General features: G+C 40.4%; 2 protein-coding genes across 5 annotated transcripts in view; one reads left to right on the top strand and one right to left on the bottom strand.

Moving 5' to 3' along the window:
* Positions 1-16: 16 nt before the first annotated feature.
* On the top strand, positions 17-7,811 carry SLC7A6OS (solute carrier family 7 member 6 opposite strand). 2 transcript variants are annotated; one of them, XM_065641295.1, is made up of 6 exons: positions 17-186; positions 1,955-2,326; positions 4,065-4,265; positions 5,098-5,227; positions 5,695-5,832; positions 7,613-7,811. In XM_065641295.1, the coding sequence occupies exons 1-5, from the start codon at positions 28-30 to the stop codon at positions 5,814-5,816; spliced, it is 984 nt and encodes a 327-aa protein (XP_065497367.1). In that variant the 5' UTR covers positions 17-27; the 3' UTR covers positions 5,817-5,832; positions 7,613-7,811. The 2 variants fall into 2 exon arrangements, with proteins under 2 accessions (XP_065497367.1, XP_065497368.1); XM_065641296.1 differs by lacking the exon at positions 7,613-7,811 and having other exon boundaries at positions 4,068-4,265; positions 5,695-7,603.
* Positions 7,812-7,821: 10 nt separating this feature from the next.
* The window catches only part of SLC7A6 (solute carrier family 7 member 6), a 29,753-nt gene continuing 25,739 nt past the window's right edge, over positions 7,822-11,835 (bottom strand). For all 3 annotated transcript variants that reach the window (XM_065641292.1, XM_065641293.1, XM_065641294.1), the window contains 4 exons: positions 11,220-11,316; positions 10,814-10,963; positions 9,912-10,095; positions 7,822-8,656 (listed from right to left, as the gene is read on the bottom strand). In XM_065641292.1, the coding sequence (XP_065497364.1) occupies positions 8,562-8,656; positions 9,912-10,095; positions 10,814-10,963; positions 11,220-11,316 (526 nt within the window). In that variant the 3' untranslated portion in view covers positions 7,822-8,561. The remainder of the gene's footprint in view (positions 8,657-9,911; positions 10,096-10,813; positions 10,964-11,219; positions 11,317-11,835) is intronic.

The raw sequence follows: 11,835 nt of genomic DNA, 5'->3' as shown, positions 1-11,835 counted from the left end.
CGCCCTTCCCGGCGTGCCGCGGGCGCCATGGAGCGCGCGGCCGTGCTGCGCGTCAGGCGGAAGCGCGGCGGCCCCGAGCCGGCCGAGGCGCTGCTGCTGGCCTGCAAGCGGCTGCGCACGGACAGCGGCGGCGCCCGGCCCGTGGAGAGGAGCCTCTTCAAGCTGGTGGCCACCGTGTCCTCCAAGGTACCGCGGCCCTGCCGGTGTGCGCCGAGGCCGCGCCTCAGGCGGGCGGGGGCGGTTCGGTGCAGCCGGGACGTGTCGTAGTGCTGAGGGGCCTGTTGGAAGCAGCAGCTTTCCCCGGGTTTACGGGATCCCTTTCGGGATCCCTTGTGGGTGCGAAGTTGTTGCCAGTAGCTTGGAGAACGGCGGTTCGATGACCTCGTTAATGTTTATAAATATGTAAAGGGGGAGCGTCAGGAGGACAGCTGCATCGCCCTATTTGTCCACCTTCGGGGTGAGTGGTTTCTCATCCTACCCGTTGTCTGCCGTCAGCTGTCTAAACACGGTATTTCTTGTGACAATGAATTAGAATCAGGAGCAACCTGCTACTTAAAAATAAGAACTTGCTTGTATCCATCTTGTGTAAAGCAGTAAAGAGAAATGGAGCTTGCCTTGTGTCTACAAGCACTGTATTATTAATCAGAGGAGAAGCTGTGGTTTTGGTTTGTATTTGAACTGGTGCTTAATATTTCGTTCCTTCCAAGGTGATGAAGAATAGTGAAAGATGAAGGGCATGAGTGAAAAGAGTAGGTCCAGTTGCAGTAGAAGCAAGCCTGAAAGCAGTGGTATGTAAGAGCGCGATGTCAGGTGTCGTGAGAGAGTTGTTGTGGCTCGTGAAACAAGGTGGGAGGGCCAGTGAGCAAGCGTCAAGCGAAGTGACATGGCAAGATGTCAAAGAAAGTGGAGGACTATAAAGCCTGAGGCTAACAATAGCGACAACAAGCTGCGTGAAAATGTTGTGAATGACTGAGTGTTAAAAGTTGTAGAAGTAGGTTAAAAGCTGAAGTGAAATGAAATAAAATTCCAAATCAAAGAAGAGAGTGCAGTAAAAGACAGACTCTCCTCGACTGTGGCAAGCAGCTCTGGTGACAGAAAGATCAGCAACTCATTCACAGAAACCCCCCGCTCTGTCCTTGAAAGCAAGGCAAGAAGCCGGACATGAAACAGTGTGCCAATGAAGACACTGCATCGATATTGGAAGTGTTTTCATGACTGAAGAGGAAAGGTCCTTTCCTGGGTCTGAGCAGTATGGGGGCGGGCCTCAGAGTCTGAGTCCATTCCAGAGGGTGTTTTGGGGGGGTCAGTTGCTTGCAGAGCTAGAGCGGTGTTGGTGCAGTCATTGGTAAAGCAGGTATGAATTCTGGAGCAGTTTGGTGGGAGCAGATGTGTGCCTAGATAAGGTTCTAGCTCACCTGAGGGCTCTAGATAAGGTTTCCAGGCGTCATGGAAGTGTTCTAGGTCGAGTTCTAGGTCACTTGAAAGGTCTAGATCGGGTTCTAGAGCTGGTTCTAGATCATGTTCTAGGTCACTTGAAAGTTCTAGATCATGTTCTAGGTCGCTCAAAAGTTCTAGAGCGGGGATGCTAGGTCACTTTGGATGGATTCTTGATAGCTTTCCTAGTGGCCTGCGCATTCCGGGTCACGTGAAGGTCCAGAATGGGTTTTAGCTCATTTGACAAGTCACTTGATGGTTCTACAGTATGCTCTGCCTGGTTCCAGATTGGGTACTTTGGCCAGCCGGGGTGGTTCTAGAGCGTGTTCTAGAGCACGTTCTGGACCGCTTGAAAGTTCTAGATCGGGTTCTAGACCAGGTTCTAGGTCGCTCGAAAGTTCTAGAGCGGGTTCCACCTTGCATGAAAAGTTCTAGATCGAGTCCCAGAGTCCACATGGGGGGCCAGGAGACTTACTATGTTGATGGTGCCATTATATTCCTCCTTTTTTTTTCTACGCAGAATGAGCCAGTTCAGAAATACGTTCAAGAAGTGATCACTCGAGACAAAGCGGCTCAAAGTCTGCGACCCTCTTTAGGAAGCACTCAGCGAATCATTCAGGAACTTCGTTCTTCCAAGCAAGTGAAAAGGAAGGAAAACCGTTATCGTGTCGTAGCCAGCCATCGACCGAACTGCACTGAAACAGCTGCACCCGTTGTAAATGGTGAGGCTTCGATTGATGGTGACAGGTCAGACTCTGAGGAAGATGCTTCACAAAAGGAGAGCAGTGCTGCAGATAAGGAGTCGGACTGCTGTGGGAAATTCCAGTTGTTTGATATTGAACAAGAAGAGGAGGTGGCAGGAGACGCCAGCGTAACTGCTGCAAACCCACAGGTCAGCAAATGAACTTAGTGTATTCAAAGTACTTTGGTATTGTTGTTGACTGTTACATGGAGACTGACTGCTGTGAAAGTTTTTTTTTTGCATTGTAAGTATTCCACTATTTAATAGGAGCTTTAGCTAGATATTTACAAGTTGGAATATTGGACAGGGAGCAGCTTTCATGAGGATCCTTAAGTGCACTAATGTTGTCGGGACAGACAGCCCTGTGGAGTTGGATGCTACAGGAAGGGCTTGTACCACCCTGGTTTTTCTGTACCCAGTTCTGATGTATAAATTCTCACATTCATCTGTCACGTGGACCTCTAAGATTTTTCTGTGGTTTTTGATTAACTTCTCTACCTAGAAAGGAAAAAATCTAATTTGTCAATCCACCCAGATGCCTTGGAATGTCACTTGTAGGCAAAATTAACTAAAGATACTTTTGAGCCTTCCATTCTCAGAATTCCAATATATGGTTTTATTGTATAGTTTTAGCAGAATTTCAGGTGTCCGTGCTTAAGCCCCTACATCCTGTTTTCTTTGGTATTATGAGTTAAACTTACGTTTGCAGTTGGAGGAATATCTGCTCAATGTCTAGGATGGTTTTAAGCATTAAGAAGCTCTGCCTTCTATGCAGGATTGCCCTGCAGACAGAGTCTTAGGAAGATTTTGTATTAAAGAGACTTGTAACCATATGGAAAAGAAGTGTGTAAGTGTGTAAGTACATGTGAATGATTTACTTATGCAGCACATCACAGCTCTGGGTAAAACTTAAAATGCTTAACGTTAATGAAGATGCTCGGGTGAGTTAACAGCTCAACGAGCTGTCATCCTTCAGAGTTTCTTACAGGTTTATGTCAGGGCTTTGGCATCAAACTTCAGTATGAACTCTTGCTTTCTATTAAGGAAGTAGCTCAGAGATTTGAGATCTATTAGCTGTTATTTATCACTGCTGATTAGAAAAACAGAAATGAAACTGAGGTAGCATGAGAATTTTCTTCTTTTAGAGCTAGCAGTAAGTGTTGAAGGCAAGAAGTAAGCTTTCTTTTTTAGTCTGTAAGTATTTAGAAGTGAGTAAAAGGGTGGTGTGTAGCTGTATAAAAAAGAATTCCTCAGAATTATGTAAGTAGTTCAGGAGACACCACTGTGGGTTGGACACGATATTCTGAAAAGCTCTAGCAGAGAAAAATGTGAAGGTCTACACAGGCAGGTTTTTGCTGCAAATGCAGGTCAGTAAAGTAAATACATTGCAAATAATTTATTAGGAAGGAGAAAGCATGGAGAAATTTCTTTTGTGTTAATGTTGAAGTGAGAAAATAATACTGTAATCTGCTTGCATGTTATCTGTGCTACTATACACACATCTTTCCTGCAGTGTGGCAAGTGTAACGCTCTAGGAAGCACAGGCTGTCTTAAAACTTGTGTTTTCAACCAGCATGTCATCAGAAATATGTGAACAGTTCTATGGGATTAGTCACATCTCCTCCAATAGTTTCTACTGAACTTGTCCCTGAAGTTTTCTCCTATTATCTGAAACAAGGCATGAGTGGCTGCACTGCATTAATTAGAAAATTCTTTGGTGTCTTTCTCTTCTAGGTTGCTATTGTTCCAAATATCGGCGTTCCAATGGGAACGTGTTTTGGTCTAAGGTTTCAGAATGTTACCCTTAAGGAGCCATTGGCTATAACTAAGACTCTGTGTGTGTGGCTTCAGTGGAAATACACATTTTTTAATTTATTTTTTTTGTCAGCAGAAGACCAATCCAGATGTAATTCTTTGCAATGCAGTAGAGATGATCCGTGAGCGTTTAAATGTTTCTGAAGATGGTAAAAAAGAACACCCTAAGAAAGAAGATGAGTACGTTTATGACATCTATTATATGGAAACATCAACTCCGGGTTGGATCCAAAATATCCTTTCTGTACAGCCCTATAGGGAAGAATATGAACTGGTAAGGATGTGGGAAACCAGATCTTTCTTAAGTAGAAAGGTCACAAATAAACAGAGTGCTATCATTAAAAGCTGCCATGACAAGAAAGATCCTTTGAGATACTGTGTGTATGCTCAAGTGAGTTCTAGGGGGGGCTTTTTGTAGCTGCCAATTCTGTGTTCCTCCAGGTTGCTGTTGAATCAAGCAAATTATGACATTGAAAACTGAAGAGGTAGTGCTCATGTAGTCAGAAGAATTTGTCTGGCTTCAAGTTGCTAAATTTTGGCACACAAATGTAAACTTAAATTCATGTCTCATTAAAATGTAGTTGAAAATGCAGTTGGGTAAAAAAAAGGAGCGAGGGGGGGCACACACAACTTTTTCAATATTTGAGGACTTGACTTACGACGAGAGATTTTCCTGTAACAGAATTGTCCTTCAGTGACTGTGGAGTTAGGAATTAAATGTATGCATCAGTCTTTCATTGTATAGATACTGTGATCAATGGACTTGCACATCAGGAACCTGAAGCTGCTTTTTCTTTTCCTTGATCTATTACGCTACTGCTGAAGTAAGATTAATTTAGACATTAGCCATGGCATTTAAAGGCCAAACTGGAACGTGACTTAACTGATTTCTCACCTAAAGCAGATTGCTGTGCTGTGGTGAACATACTGACAACAAAATTTTTTCTACAGTGTGCTGTGTGCAACCGTTGAATAACTTATGCTTGTGGTAGTAAGTATCTCTTGGCTCTTCATGATCTGTATGGTATCGTATAGGTGGATGATAAACTGCTTAATGCCACGAGTCTGTATTTATAGTGACTGTTATGTTTTGTGTTAACATCCAGGTAGATGATGATCATGTTCCAGGGGAAATATATGAAGATGAAGATGATGAAAATGATGAAAATAACTGGCGTAATGATTATCCTGATGAAGATGAATTCTTACCTGAGGAAGATGGTGATGGAGAAAGAGGTATGCCTGTCATAAATATTGTTTGCATTCGTATAAATCTCATCCATTTTACATGCCATCTCTATAAAAAGCAACTAACTGCGCACTGCTGGGGTAGTGTTCTGATCTTATAGTGGGTTAAACCTGCTTAGAGAAGGATCATCTTTCTTGGAACTACGAGGGATCCTGGTGTTTTTGGGAAGTCAAAATTAAGAACTCCATCTCAGGCTGCTGCACTTGCAAAAGATTGCTTGTTTTGAGAAGGAATACTTGACTTTTTCCACATGCTTGTGAAACACCGTCTTTTCTTTCTTAACTCCCCATCCCAGTGCACTCCACGCACAATTCAAATTTGATCTAATATAGAAGCTGTTCACACGTTTTGTTTGTTAATGTGAGCTACTCAAGAAGCTTACAATAGTCTGGTTAACCTAATTGTTTAAATAAAAGGAAGGGATAATCTGAAAGTGTTGATGCTCTTCCTTTAGATTCTGAAGAGAGCTTCAGTGATGAGGACCAATGTTACAGGAGAAGAACATGGAATAAATACCGAGAGGATATTATACGGGAATTTGGATACGATGAGATGCAGGATTTGGATTCTGACTAACAGCCCTTTTTTGAAGGTGAAATGCATACTGAAGATGAAATTCTACGGTTGCGATAGAACTGAAAATCCAGACGGCTGCTGATGGCTGTTCATAAGGATGTTGAACGAAAGAAAAACCTGGAAAACCACTTTCCAGTAAAAGTTATGCTCATTAGGGCAGCAGGAAACCAATCTTTACATGGATGAGCTTTAAGCTAAATTTTTGCCTGTCTGGCCTTCTGAAACTGTTGGTGACGAGCATGGTTCACCCTGATGCTTCCTGACTAGGCTTGCGTATTAGATACTAGATTTGGATTCCAGTAAAAGCTAAAACCTTTTACTATCTGAGCAGCCAGCTTAGCTGGTCGATATTCAAGAGATGGGTATGAATATGCCACTTGACAATACAAATTCTCATTCCAAGCAAAAGATACTATATGCTTTAAAGTAGATTTTTCCTGCCTGTTCTGTAATGCTGAGGTTCTGAAGGTTTTGTGTTGTGTTGTTTTGTTTTTAAGCTGCATGCCCAAGCATTTTTACCTGTACTGACAATACCTCCACCTTATATACATCACATATGGCAGCACTGTTGGCAGCAGCCCTTTTCATCATGACTAATGTGTCAGGTTTCACAAGATCAGCATGTCTGCCGTGATGGCAAGTGGAAGGCATTCTGTGCTAGTGCTTTCTACAGTATTTATTCCTAAGTTTCAAGTTACATTCTTTACAAGTGTTTGAGCATATGAAATGCCTTGACTTGTCTGTTTTATTGATGGATCTCTCTGCAGTAATTTTACTATCAGAGTAGAACAATATATGTGCATTTACATTGTAAATAAAGAATTTCTGACTAAGTTTTCTTTACTCATTAAAGATTACAGGAGTTGGTACGGCTGAAGCCATGTCAGCATTTTAACTTGTATTCATCTTTACAACAATTTAATCATCTTACCTGTTTGGACACACAAAGGATTTCAGCACTCTCCTACTTCAGTCTGTAAAAACTAGCTAACAGGATCTTAGATCCACATCAGTCATGAGCTGTAGGTTGCAGCAGTGACTTTAGGTCATGTCAAGGTAGTGAAGGCAAAATATTTTTCCTTGGTTTCACAGAAAGGTTAATATGGCTATTATTTACCCATGCCACAACCCTGGCCTATTAAATCTATGCTGCCCACTGGAGAAATGTCTCAACTTACTGAATTCAATCTAATCATATGCAAGATTAAAAAGCTGTGTTGTAATAGCTACATGCTAGTTTTCATTAAATACTGAAAAGACCCTACATGTTTACGTGCCACCTCTGCACAAGAGTTCCTCAGCTGGAACTTAACTATCTTAAATGTAGCCCAAGACTCCATTTTATGTTAGTCCTCACCATTTGCCATTTTCTATAGTGTTTCTTTTTTTTTCTTAGGATAACCATGATCAGGGAGTCACTACAAGATTCCAAATATTCTCACTATTACTCAAGTGGCTGATGCAAATGTGGTGCACCATTTGAAGTGTGCATTTGCTTCAGTCATATTCTTGTGATTAGAAGATTTACTTCAACAAAGATGCACATGTGGACAAACTCAAGTCAACTGAGGTAAACGTTCTGAACTAAGATAAAAATTCCAGGCATGTTTTTGAAGTGTATCTCACTCTGCTAGCTAAACAGGCTGGCTTCATGTTACCTTTTGCTGCACCAAAATTTGGTATCAAGGAGTCCTGATGTTAGGCTTACAGCTTTGGAATTACTAATTAGCATCAGTCTATTGCAGTACTACTTTTAATTTCTGTTTTTATTCCTATTTTATCTCACTGCTACTTAGCTTTCAAGATCTAGCTGCTGCCATAGACCTGTACTTCTATAGAAGAAAACAAGAAAGTGGTTTATTCTGTGAGTTTCTGGATGGTCATCTTCTAGCGAACAACACTGAAATGTAGAAAGGGAATTGCTGACTGCTGAAGTAACGCTGCTAACGTGTGTTCACTGAAACAGTTCAGAAATAAACGCTTACAAGCTTCAAACTGAGCATTTTAATTTTGGAAGTTTCATAAAACCTGTCATAAGCTGACCATGTACTAACAAGCTAACCGGAAAGAATCATCAGATGTTAATCAAAGCTTTAGCACCAAGGTGCTTTGTTGATTAAACCCCTGCAACAGTCAGATACCACATTTCCACACAGCCTATGGAATAAAATACTTATCTTTAAGGGAGAAAGGTTGGTTCAGTCTTTAAATAATATAGCACAACTTTATTCATTTTTCTGCTAATAATGACAAATCAGGTAGTTTGTTGTGACCAGTTGTCTTCTGGGATAAGAACTGAGATAGCACTGCAAATCACTTCATGCAAACATCCATCAGAATTAAGCTGGAAATGCCTTTTGGTCTTTTGAGTCAAAGTGGTTTTCAGTCTAACTTAAAAATGCATTACTGCACCGCCTGGTTCTGCAGAAATCTAATTTGATCCATTAGCTCTTACCATTTTAATACCAGTTCTGAAGAAGGAACAGTATTGACGCAGAGCTTGTGTGCCTGAAATGAGTATGTAATCATCATCCAATAAAACCATACCCTGAAAATATGCCACAGTTTAGGAGGGTGACACAGGGGCACAACTTATGTGGGAATCCAACTGCAAGTAAGTACATTTTCAGTGTTTCTGAAAGACCACTGGAAACAGTTTTGCCGTTTTTTCCAGTTCCTTCTCTTCCCTTTTGTTGTCATAACTGCCTTATCCTCCCTCCTGTTTCTTGTAGCGGCTTTGAAATTTTAGTTGGATTTGATTTCTGACTTCTTTTTTTCAGTTGTATCCATCTCTGTTAAAACACAGGAACAAAGTAGCTGCATGTTTCGTGTGACCGTATCTGCAGAGGCAATGGGAGATAAATCAGAAGAATAGCCACCTCTCTCAATACTAATTACACAACATGCATCTGACTAATGAAAGCTAGTTTTCAAGAACGCCGCCTCACTTCTCTTAAGGGAAACAAATGATAAAATTAATACAAGAAGTGTCTTCCACTGCATTTTTTTTAAACAGATGCTTAAAACTCTTCTGTTGATATCCTAGGGTGTTTTTCTTCTTAGGCACCCCACCAAGTAACCAAAGTAAAATCTTTTTTTCTCTATAATGGAGAGTGTAAAATTGGTAGAACAAAAAATAGAACAAGATGTTCAAATATCACACAGGAAAGTGACAAGATCACTGGGTATTTACTCGTTGACTAGCTGCTGCAGCACCACATCCTGTTGCATTCTAAGATTATGCTATAAAACATCCTTTCCACATCCCTCATCATGGTTTTCTCACACAGTAACAACAACAACAGTGCACTGCTGGAGAAAAATGTATAATTTAACTGCAGCAATTCAACAGAAAGCAAAATTCCATCTGTGACACATAAAATCTATCCATCTTCAAACAACCGATTCAGTAAAGCAAGACAGCTTGCATTACAAACACTGCCCAGCCCTCTTACAGTCATCAGCCTTGCTTAAGAAAGTTACTTTTCATGTGCTTGATTACAGAGAAATGTATAAAAAGTGAGCACAAATTCTGTAGAAAGTGGCTGTTTTTCAAACATACAGTAAATAAGATCTGGGGGTGAAAACATATCGGTATACTCCTTTACTGGGCCTGGCTGGGATGCAGTTAACATTCTTCAGAGCAGCCCATATGATGTTATGTTTTAGATAGAAGAGCTGACTCAAACTAGGCAAAGGGCTATTCCATGCTATATAATGTCATGCTCAGCAATAAAAACAAGTACAGGAAGAAGCGTGTGCATGTGTTGGGTGTCTTCCAAAGCAGTCGTTGCTTGGAGACTGGCTGCGCATCAGTCTGCTTGTGGGAGGTGGTAAGTGGTTGCCTTTGCAGCTGTAGGGGTTTTTTTTTCCGCTTATTTCCTTCACTTACTAAACTGTCTTTATCTTGACCAACAATTTTTCTCACCTTTGTTCTTCCTGTTCTCTCCCCATCCTGTTGAGGGGCTGATGATCAAGCAGCTCTGGGTCCTTAGCTGCTGGCTGCAGACCATAATCCTTTTCATCAACAAACTCAGATTCACTTATTTAATTTTCCTCTTTCCTAACAACACCTACACCTGCAAAGAAACTTACCTAAAATCTTGTTGATAAACTGAGGTCTCTTCGATGCAGGTAAATAGACTCCCAAGAAAAAGACTGGAATTCCAGATAAAGCAATAGCAATTCCAATCAAGGAATTTATGGTGTCGCTATAGAGTGGCACTACTACCAGAAACACTGTGCATATACAGAATATTATTGGGAAAGCCACACTCAGCTGGAGACAGAACAAACACAACAGAATGTTATTGAAATATTCATTGTCTATGGTTACAAACATTTTGGTGAAAATTACAGACTTTTCCTTCCCAGCCTCACTTAGGGTATTATCTGCTCTTCCTCTTATACATCTGGCTATCTGGAACCATAAGCAAATTGCAGAATTATTCCTGAATAGAACTGCTGCTAAAAATTGCAAAAGTAATGAAGTATGGTCACTCTGCTGTGTGGAAAGAAACTGTACAACAGCATGAAGTGTTTTCAGACAAATCCAATAAAACTCAGGAAACAAGAATTACTTTTTCGTGCAGACTATCAACTTAAAAGTACTAAAAGGTGCTAAAAGGACCAGATGCTGAACTGAAACACTATCAGAGATAAATGTGGTCCACATTAACAGAATTAATTAAGCATTCCTAATTAGAGATTTCTAATCCAAGAAAAAAGGCTAACGAGTACATTAGGCTATTGAGACATTCTCCAGTTGACAGAAGCGACACTGATTGAACTAACGAACAAAAAATGAGCGCATGCTATGATCACAATCACCGCTTCTTATCTAGCAGGCATGCTAGCTTTCATGGTACAATATAATACCGAAGCCTGATCAACTTGTAACCTTTAGACGTAACATGTATGGTCCAGATTTTAGACAGTAATTTTAGATTATGTGGAAGAGAGGGATTTTAAACAATTCTGTAATAAGTAAATATTACCTTAAGAGGCCTGGGTCGATCTGGTTCCTTCCAACGTAGATATAATTGCCCGGCAATAGACAGACCAACAAAAAACCAGTAACTGAAACTGAAGTAATTAATAAGCTTGAAGACATCTTCCACAGCCAGGTAAATAAGGGTCATAGCACACTGTCAGAAAAGAACAAGAGTGAGATGAACAACAGGAGTTTGAAACTTATTTTTTATGTTGCTTTGTGCCTTAAAGTAACACCTTATACTCCTTGGTGTTTGGCATGATTTTATGCCTCAAAAATCACACAGTCAGAACTATCACCTCAATGATAGTAAATCCAAAATTCTCTCTTGTGATTTTTTAGAAGTTTTCCTGTAAATAATTCATATAGTCACATCTGAACAGCCAAAAAGCAAAGCAAAAATAACTTACATTGAACAGCAGTGCTGGCACAGGTGTGAACCTCTCTGTGTGGATCATGGACAACAGATCGGGAAGGTGACCTTCTCGAGATCCTACAAAAAATAGCCTGAAAAAAATAATTAGAAAACATTATGAGGACACAGGTAGGACAGAAGGTATTACAGAAAATCAAAGGACAATACCAGTCAAAATAACTATTTACACCACTGATTTCCATCCTTTAAACTGGAACACAGATTCAAGCCTTCTTGTAAAGATGCATGCCACAACAACCATTAAAAGATATATGAGCTTTCAGAAACATGCTGTTACCATCCATTTTAAAAAAAACAATCCTACACATAAAATAGAAAGCATCTACAGTAACATAAATAAACCTCTATTGTTTTAAAACATTCTAAATCTAGCACTGAAAATATCCCAGCTTATAGCAGAATAGTTTTCAATGTTAATCAGAAGAGATCACCTGGTCTCTAAAAAGAGCTCACTCAACCACACGCTCAAAAAACAAACACAATTTTATTATCAACTGCAAATTGTTCTATATTGATGACTTCACCAGGTTATGTTCATATTTGTTCTTAATACAGAGATATTGCATATACATTCAATGGACAGGAAGATG

This window comes from Caloenas nicobarica, chromosome 9 (genome assembly GCF_036013445.1).
Source record: "Caloenas nicobarica isolate bCalNic1 chromosome 9, bCalNic1.hap1, whole genome shotgun sequence".
Taxonomy (NCBI): Eukaryota; Metazoa; Chordata; class Aves; order Columbiformes; family Columbidae; genus Caloenas; species Caloenas nicobarica.
This window is presented reverse-complemented; position numbering and strand designations above follow the sequence as displayed.